General features: G+C 43.1%; 1 protein-coding gene across 1 annotated transcript; it reads left to right on the top strand.

Annotated features, from left to right (window-relative positions):
• The first annotated feature begins 1,228 nt into the window (after window positions 1-1,228).
• On the top strand, window positions 1,229-11,073 carry LOC139468267 (uncharacterized). Its single transcript, XM_071250122.1, is given in 9 exon segments — window positions 1,229-1,409; window positions 2,724-2,829; window positions 2,993-3,110; window positions 3,113-3,165; window positions 4,222-4,330; window positions 5,653-5,822; window positions 7,950-8,070; window positions 8,564-8,686; window positions 9,642-11,073. Coding segments are annotated over 9 exon segments (1,029 nt in total). The 5' UTR covers window positions 1,229-1,320; the 3' UTR covers window positions 9,782-11,073.
• The last annotated feature ends 2,786 nt before the right edge of the window (window positions 11,074-13,859 follow it).

Raw genomic sequence — 13,859 nt, 5'->3', positions numbered from 1 at the left:
TTTGCCTCGGCTGTTAAATGCATATTGCACACTAAGGGCGGTGTATTCTCAGATTCCCATAGAAAGCAGCTACTGGCACAACCCCTACACTCGTTGGACACCAACAACGTCGTGTTCCGTGTCCAGGGCATTGAGGTCAACGGCCATCGTGTTGGTCAGGTCAACTATGTCGAAGGTCATGATGTCAAACGTTTAGGTGGTAAAAAATCCTGTGTTGATGATAGTCAGATCCGGATGTAACGAACACGATGGAATCTTAAGAGCCATAACAGCGTCATTTACTTTTGTTGAGATATTAAAACGGACTTTGTCGTTATCCGACTTCTTCATATCCAGGGATGATGCAGCTATAGGTACAAGAAGGACGTTCAAGTGTGACGTAACAGCGTAGTGAACACAATGGATGAGTGAGTGAGTGAGTGAATAGCAATATTCCAGCAATATCACGGCGGGGGACACCAGAAATGGGCTTCACACATTGTACCCATGTCGGGAATCGAACCCGGGTCTTCGGCGTGACGAGCGAACGCTTTAACCAATAGGCTACCCGACCGCCCCCCGAACACAAGGGATGAACTGACGCACGTATCAAACAGTTTGACATCGTATCATTACAAGACTTAGTACTGCACCAAATGACCCCATGTACGTACATTATGTTTCCATAAGTAGTTATTGTAGGAACAGAATTGAGAAAGAGCTTTATCACACATTTTTTGAGATATATTGGTATTGTGATTGTTTTAGAAGAACCAAAAACAACCAACATTTACTAATGATATTTCAAAATGACTAGGACTAAGTGTCGAGATATAATCAGTGTAAGTACTTATTATAGTAGTGGTAGATATGACAACGTTTGTAGACAGTCGAACAATGTCTCAAGATATACAGATATTCGAGGCAAACAAACTTCACCAGTAATTGGACATAACACGGTAAAATAAACTGATGAAAATGAATAAGGGAACATTTAGCTTTAGAGAAAGTAAAGTTATATATATATATATATATATATATTACGGACAAAAGCAAAGGCTTTTAAATGACCTCATTATTCTCACAGATATACTATTGATCAAAGTAAGAATTTCAAATCGTAATGAAATACCACACAAAACTATTACTATTACCGAGTTACTAAGACAACAATGAAGCCGGAATCCGGGTCAGGCAACGCCCCCGTTTCATACACTGTCTCCATTGACAACGCATTCATAATACACCTGTCCGCGTCTGATTACCTATAATCAATTGACCATACATACCAGGTAGGTCAGATTAGTATCAGGCTGGTCAGTGTGTAACAGTAACAGGGAGATGACGAGTCCCGACACCTCGGCGAGCGGGGTACTCCAGCAGTGGGCATCAACAGTCATCAATTTTTCTTCGCAGTATGACTCGAATGGGTACGTGAATCAGATACTGACCTCCAACAGTAACCTGTAGTGCCAAACAGACTGTTTACGTTATTTCTGTGTTATATCCATTGGTAGACTAACATCTAGTCTCTGAAATGAACATTTCGTACAGAAAACAAACAAACAGTTGTTCAGTTATCTTAGTAAAAATATAATAAAAGGGGGGCCAGTGACTCTCTTCATTTTCAGATACTGCAGTAGTCTAGACTTGCCAAACATGGGCTGTATTTGATATATATTTGTATCAGGGTCTGTAAGACAGACTAATCCATTGCCATTGGTGTCTTAGTTTAACTATGATTTGACACGCTAGACAATAACCAATCTGAACCCATCGACTACTGTTGTGACATGTTTGCTTGACCTCGAGCGACCGTCGGACAGTTTACCATTGCTTGGACATGGTTCACTGTTGGTTACCTGTGATTCTATTTTACTCCGATGAAGATGTTGAAAAGAATTCAGTTAAACGATATACATATATGTCCCGAAGGCATGATATTGTTTAATGCAGTTCGGGAGACGTTGAAATATCTCTGCCGCACTTCCGCATTGTGTTTTGCCAGAATGTAAACATTGAACAAGGGAGGTAACTCGGTCTCACCTAGTCACCTTTCTTGGTTTCTGGTGTTTCTTATTTTGTCCAATAAAACCAAGGTACTGCTAAACTGTCGTCACAAGAAGTGAGCACGTGAATAAATTTCACGCTTATCTCCACTCGTTTATAAAAAAAGCGCATAATTGTTTTCATGATAATATATCAGAACGTGTTTTACGTGTTAAATAGTTTGTAGATAAATGACTTTTCCCTTCAACCTTCAAAACTACAAATAAGCGACTGTGTAATTATGACGGGGAGCCTGACATACTGACTTTGAATCACTCGAAGGTTAAACGTATGTATAGTAGTTGTACTACACTGCCGGGCAAAAGAAAGTGACTTGAAATTGGATTTGTAAATAAAATTGTAAACGTTATCCAAATGTTTCTAGGCTGAAAACAGTCGCCGAAACACTGCACACTTATGGTCCAAAACACAACTGTAAAACCCGTGTCAAATACATCACCATGTTTTGAATGTTTCATGTTCAGCCACTATCAAACATGGGTGTATACTTTCTTAGAGGTGAAAGAATGTCCAACGGACTTTAGATGTAATTAATTTTGTATGCGTAATTTTGCTGAACTATATTATAGTTAGGGTAACAACTCACTCCACTCACTCACTCACTCACTCACTCACTCACTTGAAACGATCGAAGATAGGCTGTGTCTAGTTTCTCCACTGTGTTTGTTATTCAGGTGGCCGGCAAGTGCGGCAGTGGGGCCACCCAGGGTGTACCCCCGCTATGGGGACATTGAGGGGGCGTGGGCACAGAGGACACGCGACAATAAACAGTTTATTGAGGTCAGTGAATACCCAGTGAACAGTGAACTGAAAGGGTTACTTTATCTGTGAACTGTAACAGGTATTTGATTAATATGTCCACCTATGGTTTAACAAAGTGAACAGTGGTATTCGTAAATGCTGTGTAATTTCTACATTTGTTGGGGAAAACTACTTGTTGCAGCTGGGGTACGACACAGCCGTGTACGTGTCCGGCATCAACATCTACGAGACCCTCCACTCTGGGGGAGTGAAGAAGGTGTCTGTCAGATCCCCTGGGGGCACGTGGGAGACGTTATGGGAGACGGAAAGGTAGAAGTGTTCCAGGAGAGCAGGATATTCTCCCCTGATATCAAGGTGAGTGTCAGTACCATAGTGGCTCACTTAGACGACTCGACATAGTCTGTGGAACCTTGTTAACTCGAAGAACTAGGGAAATTCAAATTGACATCGACTTATCCGTACATTGTTCGAGACAAGTTAGTATCAGTATTGAACCATGTCGATGAGGATTCTGCAACGATGTTACATATTGAACGATATGGTGGGATACAGGAATTAAAGTTGATAAGATTTCATAGTCCCTCGGAGAGACTTGACTCTTTGATCTGAAGTAACATGTCCGCAACAATCTTGTTCTATCTCTTCACGGACTTCACATAACTTTGTAACCCCGTGTCTGCACGTTTGTGACATAGAGTAGTGGATTTAGAAACAGGTCTTCCACACTTCAAACGTGACGTTCCCTCAGTCGCTACCCTGTTGGGCTCCAGTCGTGAATCTGACGATCCTTCCGCCATCAAGTTGCAATCTCACTGTCGCGACTCGACGGTAAGTGAGTGAGTATGGTTTTACGCCGTTTTTAGCAATGTTCGAGCAATATCACGGCGGGGGACACCAAAAATGGGATTCACACATTGTACCCATGTCGGGAATCGAACCCGGGTCTTCGGCGTGACGAGCGAACGCTTTAACCACTGGGCTACCCGACTGCCCCTCGACTCAATGGTAATCGAGGGAATGTTATTTTGAGCAGTAGTTTATTGGTCACTTGTCTTTCGCGAAAATGATCACCGTGTGACAGTGTTACATTGATACTACCCCATGGGTAATGTGACTGTCTGTACAAGACGGTCTGACAGTGTTACATTGATACTAACCCAAAGATGTAATATGACGCTCTGTAGAACACGGTGTGACAGTGTTACATTGACACTACCAGAAGATGTTATATGACGCTCTGTAGAACACGGTGTGACAGTGTTACATTGATACTACCCAAAGATGAAATGTGACGCTCTGTAGAACACGGTGTGACAGTGTTAAATTGATGCTACCCCAGGTGTAATATGACGCCCTGTAGAACACGGTGTTACCACGGTTTACCATGCAGCATATTTCCTACACACACAGGCCCCCAACTTCAGGACCAAGGAGGTGCGACTCGACGTCGACTGTTCTGTGGCACAGTCATGGGTCGAGATAGACGCCGTCGAGTTGGTGGGCAGAAAGTTAAAATCTGGTAAGACAATACAATCACACCAGACAATCATCACCTCCTTCCATAACATACAAATCTCGCCCACCTATAGATCGATGATGTGTGTGAGAAAATGAATGCCCGTATGGCAAGCAGTACTGTAGAGGGGGGGGGGGGGGGGGGGGGGGGGGTGGGGGGGGGGGGGTGTTAACAACAAGTACGTCTTTTGGTATCGAATCGTCGACCTGCTCACAACACCGTGGGGATGGTTTTTGAAAACTGCGAACTGTAGAACCTTTCTACTGCAGACTAGCATTTGGTTACAGGAGTGACTGGATAATGTTTGATATTGAAGATGTGCCTCCATTAGTAACATAGATAATGATGTGGAATCTAGCAAAATAAACTGGAGACGGAGGTTTGTTCGATTTGGCTTTCAGGGTAGTGGGCCAAGTGGTTAGAGCGTTGGCTCCAAGGGCCGACTCTGGAAGTCAGAGACTGTGACTTAGTGGTCAAGCGCTGATTGTGTGTCATCGTGTCCCGTTGGCGTGGATCGTTGTTCATGCCTTCAGTCTATGGTTTGCCCGTTCCAGACAGGTCGACGTGGTGTAGCTGGAATACTGAGTCAGAGGTTTCTAGGGTTTCCATTTTAATTGGGTTAATACATTTTTCATACGGTAACCAATATTTTGTGAACATTTTAAGATTTCAAAAGAATGAAATAATGTTTTAGATGTATATAACTAACTGTTCACAATATATAGGCTTGACTCGGAAAGTAAATTATCTCGTAATTGTGTTTTGGAAGTTAGGTCCTTTGTTCGCATGCTGAAAAAGCTTCATTGGGTATTTACGCGTGCTGTTTTTAAAAATTTGAACGCAAATACGCTGCTTATCTGTAGCTCTGCTGAGTTAAACAACAATCACTCCTGTGTCGACACTGACGCTGTGTCAATCACCAGTCGCCGTTTTCCTAATTGTCACAGCAGGACGACTATGTGTGTCGTAAAAGGCGACCAACGGGATCGGGTGGTCAGGCTTGCTGACTTGGTTCATGTATGTCATCGTATCCCAATTGTGTGGATCGATGCTCATGATGTCAATCACTAGATTTTCTGGTCCAGACTCGATTATTTACAGACCGCCGTCATATAGCTGGAATATTGCTGAGTGTGGCGTTAAACAAAAAACTAACAAACATTGTCACAGCTGGCTGGATCCCTACTCTTTCCTTTGTATTACATAATGGTTATAAAACCGCAGAAAGTATTCAGTATACTCACCCTGTTCATGTCTGATAGCGGTGTATTCTTAGATGTTTCCATCTATTTCACCTCACTACTGTTTAATACATCCACCGGCAGAACCCCCACCCTCGTTGTCGGCGTTGGCTGATGACTTTGCCAAACTCGTCAACGACAAGGACACCAGCGACGTCGTGTTCTGTGTCCAGGGCACAGAGGTCTACGGTCACCGCGCCATCTTGTCGGTCAGGTCGCCGAAGTTGAAGGTCATGATGTCTGCAGCATCGGAGGTAAGTTTGAAAATCAAGTTATCATTGAAAGTTTTGAAAGTAACAGCCTCCTTTGCAGTTAGTAATGTACCATCAAATTATAACATGTTTTTGTAATCTGGCGTTACAAAGACGATAAAACATCAACTGATTTTACTCTATTTTGGGGCGGCGGGGTAGCCTGGTGGTTAAAGCGTTCGCTCGTCACACCGAACACCCGGGTTCGATTCCCCACATGGGTGCTATATGTGAAGCCCATTTCAGGTGTCCCCCGCCGTGATATTGCTGGAATATTGCTAAAAGTAGCGTAAAACCATACTCACTCCTGTATTTACTGTTCACGTAAGCTATTGATCTGAAATTAATGCACATTATTGAATATAAACCGCAAATAAATCGTTATAATTATCAGTTGTAGCATGGCTACGTAAAATATTTACGATCTCTGCTGATGTCGATAAAAACCGGACAATATATAGTGAACCGAAAAAAAAACGTCACCCCAAGTAACATTGCCTGAAAAGTTGTCATTTAAATATCTGGGTATTTTTTGTCAAAGTTTCTAAAATTTAGCATTACCTTGTCCGGAAAAATGAAATTTGATGATAAAAAAACAAAGTAGATGACAATAAATCCGATTGCCCAAACGCATTACGGCAACGGCCATGGTTACCCGATGCACGTGAGTTCCCCCATTTCTTGCCCTATACAAATCCACCCAGATCGGATAACATTCATTCGTTATTGAATTGCTACAAAAAGGCCAACATTGACAAGAAATCAGCGACACCAAGCCCTTGGACGATTGTAAGCCGGACAAACCGCCCGGCAAGTAGCCAATGCATTTCAGGTCCACGTAAGGACCATATACAGGCTCCAGCAACGATACCAGACCACCAACACTACAGATGACCGAGAACGTCGTGGAAGAACAAGGGTCACCACTCGACAACAGGATCGTCAGATTGTGCAACAGCATCTCCAAGATCGCTTTGTTACTGCTGCGGAAACTGTTCGACAGACCATGGGGACACACCAACGACACATTAGTGCGAACATCGTGGGTCGACGGTTGACGAGCAGACACCACAGGCCACACCGAGGACCCATTCTGAAACCACGTCATCGCCGGGACCGTCTTCAGTGGGCAACACAGCACCAGCGTTGGCGCCACCAGAAGTAGAGAAGAGTTCTCCTTTGAGACGAAAGCAGAGAGAGAGAGAGAGAAGGAGAGGGAGGGAGAGAGAGAGAGAGAGAGAGAGAGAGAGAGAGAGAGAGAGAGAGAGAGAGAGAGAGAGAGAGAGAGAGACTGGTGACGCCGTGGGGAACATTAAACGGATGCTTGTGATGATTTTCAAGAGTACTTTGAGAGAGACTCCTTGGGTGGTCCGAGCATCAAGGTTTGGGGTGGAATTGGTCTTGCACCGAGGGTTGGCCCTGTGGTCTTCCAGAACGTCGGTCCAGGGAGAGGCAATGGTGTCACAGCAGCTTGGTACATTGATCAAGTCTTGACACCACACGCCATACCTCATTTGGCACGTCGCGGCAACCACGAGGTTCAGCATGATAACGCCCGTGCCCACACTGCGATAGCAACAGATACTTCCTCCAGCAGTTTGGCATCATATCCATGCAGTGACGTGCCCTCAGTCCCGATATACATCCAACTGAGCACCTGTGGAACGAGATTCAAAGACGGCTGAATGACGTCCGACCAAAGCCGACAACTGCAGCTTAACTGCGTCAGAGTTTGGGCTCAAGTGCCTATGGCCTTCATCAACCGCATGTTGACGTTGCACGGCAGTCATCAAGGCACATGGCGGACACACGAGATACTGACTTGTGATGCCATTTTCTCAGAGACTAGTGTTGTGTTTCACTTTTAGAACATTTGACACTTTAATATAAACCTTGACGATCAGTTTTGCTAAGTTTCGTCTTTCTAATATGTCTCAAAGTATGTTTACAGTGTTTGGACAAATAAGGTTTCTCATATGTCTATCCATGGTGACGTTTCTTTTGCGGTTCAGTATATATTTCTCGAATGTGATTTTCAAGAGTACTATATATTGGACATTGCTGTAACCTGAGACCAAAAGTGTTCACTTGAATCAAGATTGGTATATCATAACACGTTTATTCCTGCAGAAAGGTGCAATTCCTATAGAACATATGAGTGCCTACGCCTTCATTGGAGTCCTCCACTTCGTGTACAGCGGCCGTATCCCCGGCGACCACACAGCATACGTCTTGGTGGACGTGTGGAGAGGTGAGCCACCGGTGTTGGGATGGGGCGGTAGAGGGGTAGCAGTTCTGAAAGGGGGTTGGTATGTTGGACAATGCTTCAGATAAGGAGGTGAATGTGGATATCAACGAGAAGCAGGACGTGGACGTAGCAGGGCAGAAAATTCCGCGATGGGGCTTGAAAGAAGAGGCGGGTGATGCACTAATGACGAGTACGAGCGTACAATGGTCAGAATCCCGGGCTCGTTTAGTGGATACCTCTATTAGGGAGAGACTTTAATCGATTATTCGATGGATCGCTTCTAAGGATTCTGAAATGACTATCTTCAGGTCCTGAATTTGTAGTGCAATTATTATACTTTGAGACATTGCATGTTGTATTTTGCCGCAGCTGCGTAGGAGAGACTTAAATCGATTATTTGATGATCACTTCTAAGGATTCTTTAAATGACTATCTATTGGTCCTGAAATTCCATTGAAAATATTTTTTGAGACATTAGATGTTGTATTTGTGGCAGCTGCGGCGATACTTCAGATGGATGGCCTCCGAGCGTTGGCGGTGACGATGATCGACGCCAAATTGGACACGGACAACGTCGTTGATGTGTACGCCAACGCCATCGCTAAAGAACCAATTTCAGGTGACATTTTACTAATATTAGTTATGTTTTTGATGTGTTGTGATATCTGATGTAAGGAATACCAAGGGTACTAAACTACGTTTGTTGTATCCGAAATTCACTTGACACATGCCTATTTATTTTGACTTTGCTAAAGCTGATAATGCGTCTTATCCGACTGTGTCACTGCATGTGGTGATTCCTGTGTCGACATTGACGCCGTGTCGATCACCAGTCTCCAATCGCCATTGTCACAGCAGGACGACTTTGCGTGTTGCAAGAGGCGACTAACTGGATCGGGTGGTCAGGCTCGCTGACTTGGTTGATGCATGTCATCGTATCCCAGTTGCGTAGATCGAAGCTCATGGCATCAACCATGACATCAATCAATGTGTGGTCCAGACTCGAGTATTTACAGACCGTCGTCATATAGCTGGAATATTGCTGAGTGCGACGTTAAACAACAAACAAACAAACATTTGTATGACATAATGGTTATGAAACCGTAGTAAGTATTCAGATTTTGCTAAAGCTGATAATGCGTCTTTTCTGACTTTGTCACTGCATGTGCTGGCTGCATTGAATGCAATAGCTTCGTCAATCATGCTGTATATAATGGCACGTGATACAACACTGTAATATTCGATATAGTTTCTGTTTCTCTGTTTCTGCAATCTTCTCTTCAGGACCTCGCCGTGGAATATCCCATGTTAATTTTCTATGTGAAGTACATTAATACATATAACATATTTTTCCAACTTTCAGTGCCAAAAGAACCGTAAAGAAATTCATTGGTTCCAATTGGTGTCAATCATTTGGCGCCAACTTGGATATTAATATTTCATACAACATACCTCAAGGTAATGGGGGCAAATGACGTCATGGATGACGTCATGGATGACAACCATATTTTATGAAGATTTAAAAACAGCATATAATCGGAAAGCAATTGGAATGTTTTCTTTCTGTCTTCTAGATGATATTCGGGAAGTGTGCCTCGAGTTTTTGGCTTCAAATCTGGCGTCCGTGTCCTTGACTCCTCAGTTCAAACAGCTCCCCCAGGACTTGATGCTGGAGATCGTGCAGCTGTCAACAGCCAGACTCTCGCTCAGATGAACCAGCTGCTGTCCACAGCCAGACTCTCGCTCAGATGAACCAGCTGCTGTCCACAGCCAGACTCTCGCTCAGATGAACCAGCTGCCGTCATCTACCGCGTCATGTTGACGTCACGTACGTGACGCGATGTCGTGGAGAGAACCGGCATGATTAGAGATGCGCTTTCATCCGACATTAAGCTTACAATACGTGTGAAAACTAACGTTGAACCCGCCGTTAAACCCTTACTCACTGTTGTGAAGATATGTTCCTTTTGGAAAACATCATTTGCATCTGTATGATTAAGATAGTCTAAAACGACAAAACAACATCTTCCCTATTCTTAGTACTAGTTTTACAGCCCGGAGCAGTAACTAATGTTTTATTTTACTAGCAGAACTGACATTTTTATCATGGAAGATGGGTTTCCCCGAGCAGCCGGGTTCAAAGTTCGGCCGAGCCAATAAAGGATCTGGCACTCATGTGTCAAAATGAGAAAAGAAAACGAACCAGCCCGTGACTCTACAATTTATCTCATTTCCTCATCTTTTTTTGTGCTTCACAATCATACCCTTGTTTGCATATTTTACTGGAAGAAGGGGTATTCTAGCAAGATCGCCCATGCCCTGTTATTTATCTTCAGTCCTTACAACCCGTGGTGATTCCGGGTATGAATATGGGTTACAAGCAACCTATATTTGCCATAAGAGGTGACTAAATGGGTCGGGTAATCATCATATCCCTATTGCGTGGATCGATGTTCATGATGTCAATCACTCGTTCCTCTGGTGCAGTCTCGATTCTTTACAAAACGCCGCCCTGCTGCAGAGTTCGGCGTCAAACAACAAACAAACCGTCATTCAAGGGGAATAGCATTGTCTGTTACTGGCGTACTGGCACAGAGGATGATCACAGATGGTCAAGTCGTCTCAGGCGTCGCAATTCCCTCTGCGGAGCTTTGTTCCTTAAACTTGCAGGATTCCTTTGTTCGTGGGTTCAATTCCCGGTTCACCCTGATCATGCTTCTATTTTTGTTGGCACCATTTCCGTGATCGGGGGTTTATCAAAGTGGAACATGTCTTAGAACTGCTTCAATTTGGGGTTCCCTCCCACGCCGTTTTACAACTGTTCAAAGTGGCGTTAAACCAAACTCACCCACTCACCAGCATTTGTGACTTTTTGCTGACTTAACTAGCTAACTTTCTGAGTCAGTAAATATTCCATGATTTAATAATTTAATTCTATTAATTCATTCTGATTTGGTAAAAAAAACCGTCAACAATATTCACTATGCAACATGTATTTTGTACAGTTGTAACAGTTCAAGATAATACATTTAGTTTACGTTTCTATACGTATTTATGAACGTTGAGTTCGGTTTATATGATTTTGCACTGGGAATGTGTTTTTACATAAATTGTATTTTTAAAATGATTGTTCGTTTATCTATCAAGTTTTACGTGCGTCATCATCGGTTGACGTACATCAATCCATCTTGATCTTGTCTAGGATACATGGACATTACCATACAAGTATGTGTGTGTAACAGTCATAGCGTCAGTATATGGAATTTACTAAAGTACACCCTGATGAAGATCCGGGTTATAATTGTCTACAGCAACCCATGCTTGTCGTAAGAGGCGACTAACGGAATCGTGCGTCTAGCTCGCCTTCTTGGTTGATCCACATGTTATTGTATCCTAATTGCGTGCATGCATGCTCATGATGTCAATCACTGGATTGCCCCGTCCAGAACCGATTATTTACAGACCGCCGTCGTAATGGTGAAACTGTGCGGCGTTATACAACAAATTAAAAAAAACAATAAGTCCATGAAGCGAACATAAAATATGACCCGGAAGACAATTTCACCAGCAGAGAATTGTGTCGTCTCAGAGAAACTGTGAACACCCTTTATACTTCTTAATGCGCAATAGATTTCTTTGGTTCAGTAAGCCTACATATGTTTATGATTTTAAATATCACTTGATACGTTGGCGGAAAATAAACATGTGTGGTCCAAGTTTTTCTAAAGCTATTCCACCGACGCAGGGGACCAGGTAAGAAATACGAGCTTCCAACCGTTCTTGTTTCTGTCCAAGCAGAGAATAGGTTCCCAGTACCCAGTCCGGTAACTTGGCTGATTGTGTGTCATCGTGAATTCATTGACTGGTTAATATGGTCTAGCCGATATATAGGTTGAGCATTGGTGAACAATATTCATTAACTCACCAACATGTCTGACCCAATCACTGACACATTTATGAGTGAAGGATTCATTGCGGAAATGAGTGATTGGATGAATGAGTGGAGCTTAACGCTGCTTTGAGCAGTATTTCAGTTACAGTAAACTCCGGTTATAACGAACTCGGGGGGACCGCTTTTTTTGTTCGTTATAACCGTAGTTCGTTATAAGCATATATACAGCATATATACATCAAATGGTCGGGACGGAAAAAATATGTTCGTTATATCCGTCAGTTTGTTATAAGCGTATTCGTTACAAACGTAGTTAATGTTAGTGTATATAATGACTAATGTGGATTTAAGGTCCGATGTGACACAGGTTGTGGACGGTTATCACGATTACGGCGCTGGTATAGTAATACCCAGGATCATATGTTAATAACCAGCGAATCTTCGAATCCACGATTAGCAGGCCCTGACACGAAGGGGTGCAGACATTTTGCCAATCTTTGCCCCAAATGATATATGAGCCATAACAATACCAGTCATCGGGGTCACGGGTGGCCCAGTCGTCTAAGGCGCCGCAATTCGCTGTGCAGAGTTGCGTCCCTTGGGCACGCCAGAAACCTATGATTGTGGGTTCGAATCCCGGTTAGCTCCGATTATGTTTCTAGTTTTGTCAGCACCATATCCGTGCTCGTGGGTTTCAACAAAGTGGTAAACGTCTGATACCTCCATCACTTCGGGCTTTCCTCCCACAATAAGCTGACACGCCGTGATATAACTGGAATAATGTTAAAAGCGGCGTTAAACCCAACTCACTCACTCACTCAATACCAGTCATCAGATAAAATCATTCCCCACTATTTATCCAAAATAGTTATGTTATTACAGCCGTAGACATTTGAAGACACGCAATCCAGAAAATCAATTTACCTATAATCTAAATATTAACCTAGTGAGTGTGTATGTCGAGTTTTTTGATAACAACCGGGAGAGACGCGTTTTAGCTCTTTAGTCAATCGTTTTGAACATTCAGTCAGGAATTATCGTCCACCGTGCCTGTGACTGACGCAAGAGTTTCAACAATATTAAACCAACTATTCCGTGTATATCGCTTACTGGATTGTTGTTGAAAGTTTAGACGAGGCAGATAAGGCACATCAAGCCACGAATATGATCCGTGTGCGATAAATGACTGACGGACAAAAAATGAATCAACACTATTGGGCCATTATGGGGCCGAGCCATACACATTCGTAAAAACGCAATTGAACGTATATAGAGTCAATATAGTGCATCACACCCCGTGCAGGGTTAAGGTTTGGTAATGCGAGAAGCACAGGACACAAGAGCCGTTTGTTCAACCAACAAACCTCACCATCCAAGCGAATTAACAACTGAGGCCCGCGTCACAGTTATGGCTATTAAACAAAGAGAAAAAACATTGTACCTTATAATCTTAAATTACTTTCAAACATTTTTTATGTTAAGACCAAATTGCTTATTCGTTCATGGTGACACGAGTCGCTTCATGTGAGTGGATGAATGAATGTTGTTTTGCGTCACAGTCAGCAATATCCCAGCTATAAGGTGGCGGACTATAACTATAGAAACCCTGGACCAGACAATACAGTGATTGATGGCATGAGAAACTATACCCATTATCCTGCTCTTATGATAAACATGGGGAGTTGGAGTGTAATCTGACCGGGATGCCTACGTGGTTAGCACTTGAAGCAAAATATATTCATGCGATGTGTAAGTAATAAGGACTTCTAATGTTTAACATGTGGAGGTGAATATCGTGGGTATTTCTACTATTACCATGGTATTGGCGATGGCTAAAACACTCGATTATCGATTACCATCGATTGTCATCGATTATCCTTGTTTCGGAAGTGACGTCACT

The sequence above is a fragment of the Haliotis cracherodii genome, unplaced genomic scaffold, assembly GCF_022045235.1.
Source record: "Haliotis cracherodii isolate W230 unplaced genomic scaffold, xgHalCrac1.p SCAF_1, whole genome shotgun sequence".
In the NCBI taxonomy this organism is placed as follows: domain Eukaryota; kingdom Metazoa; phylum Mollusca; class Gastropoda; order Lepetellida; family Haliotidae; genus Haliotis; species Haliotis cracherodii.
Note: the sequence above shows the minus strand (reverse complement) of the source record. Positions and strands in the feature narration are given on the sequence as shown.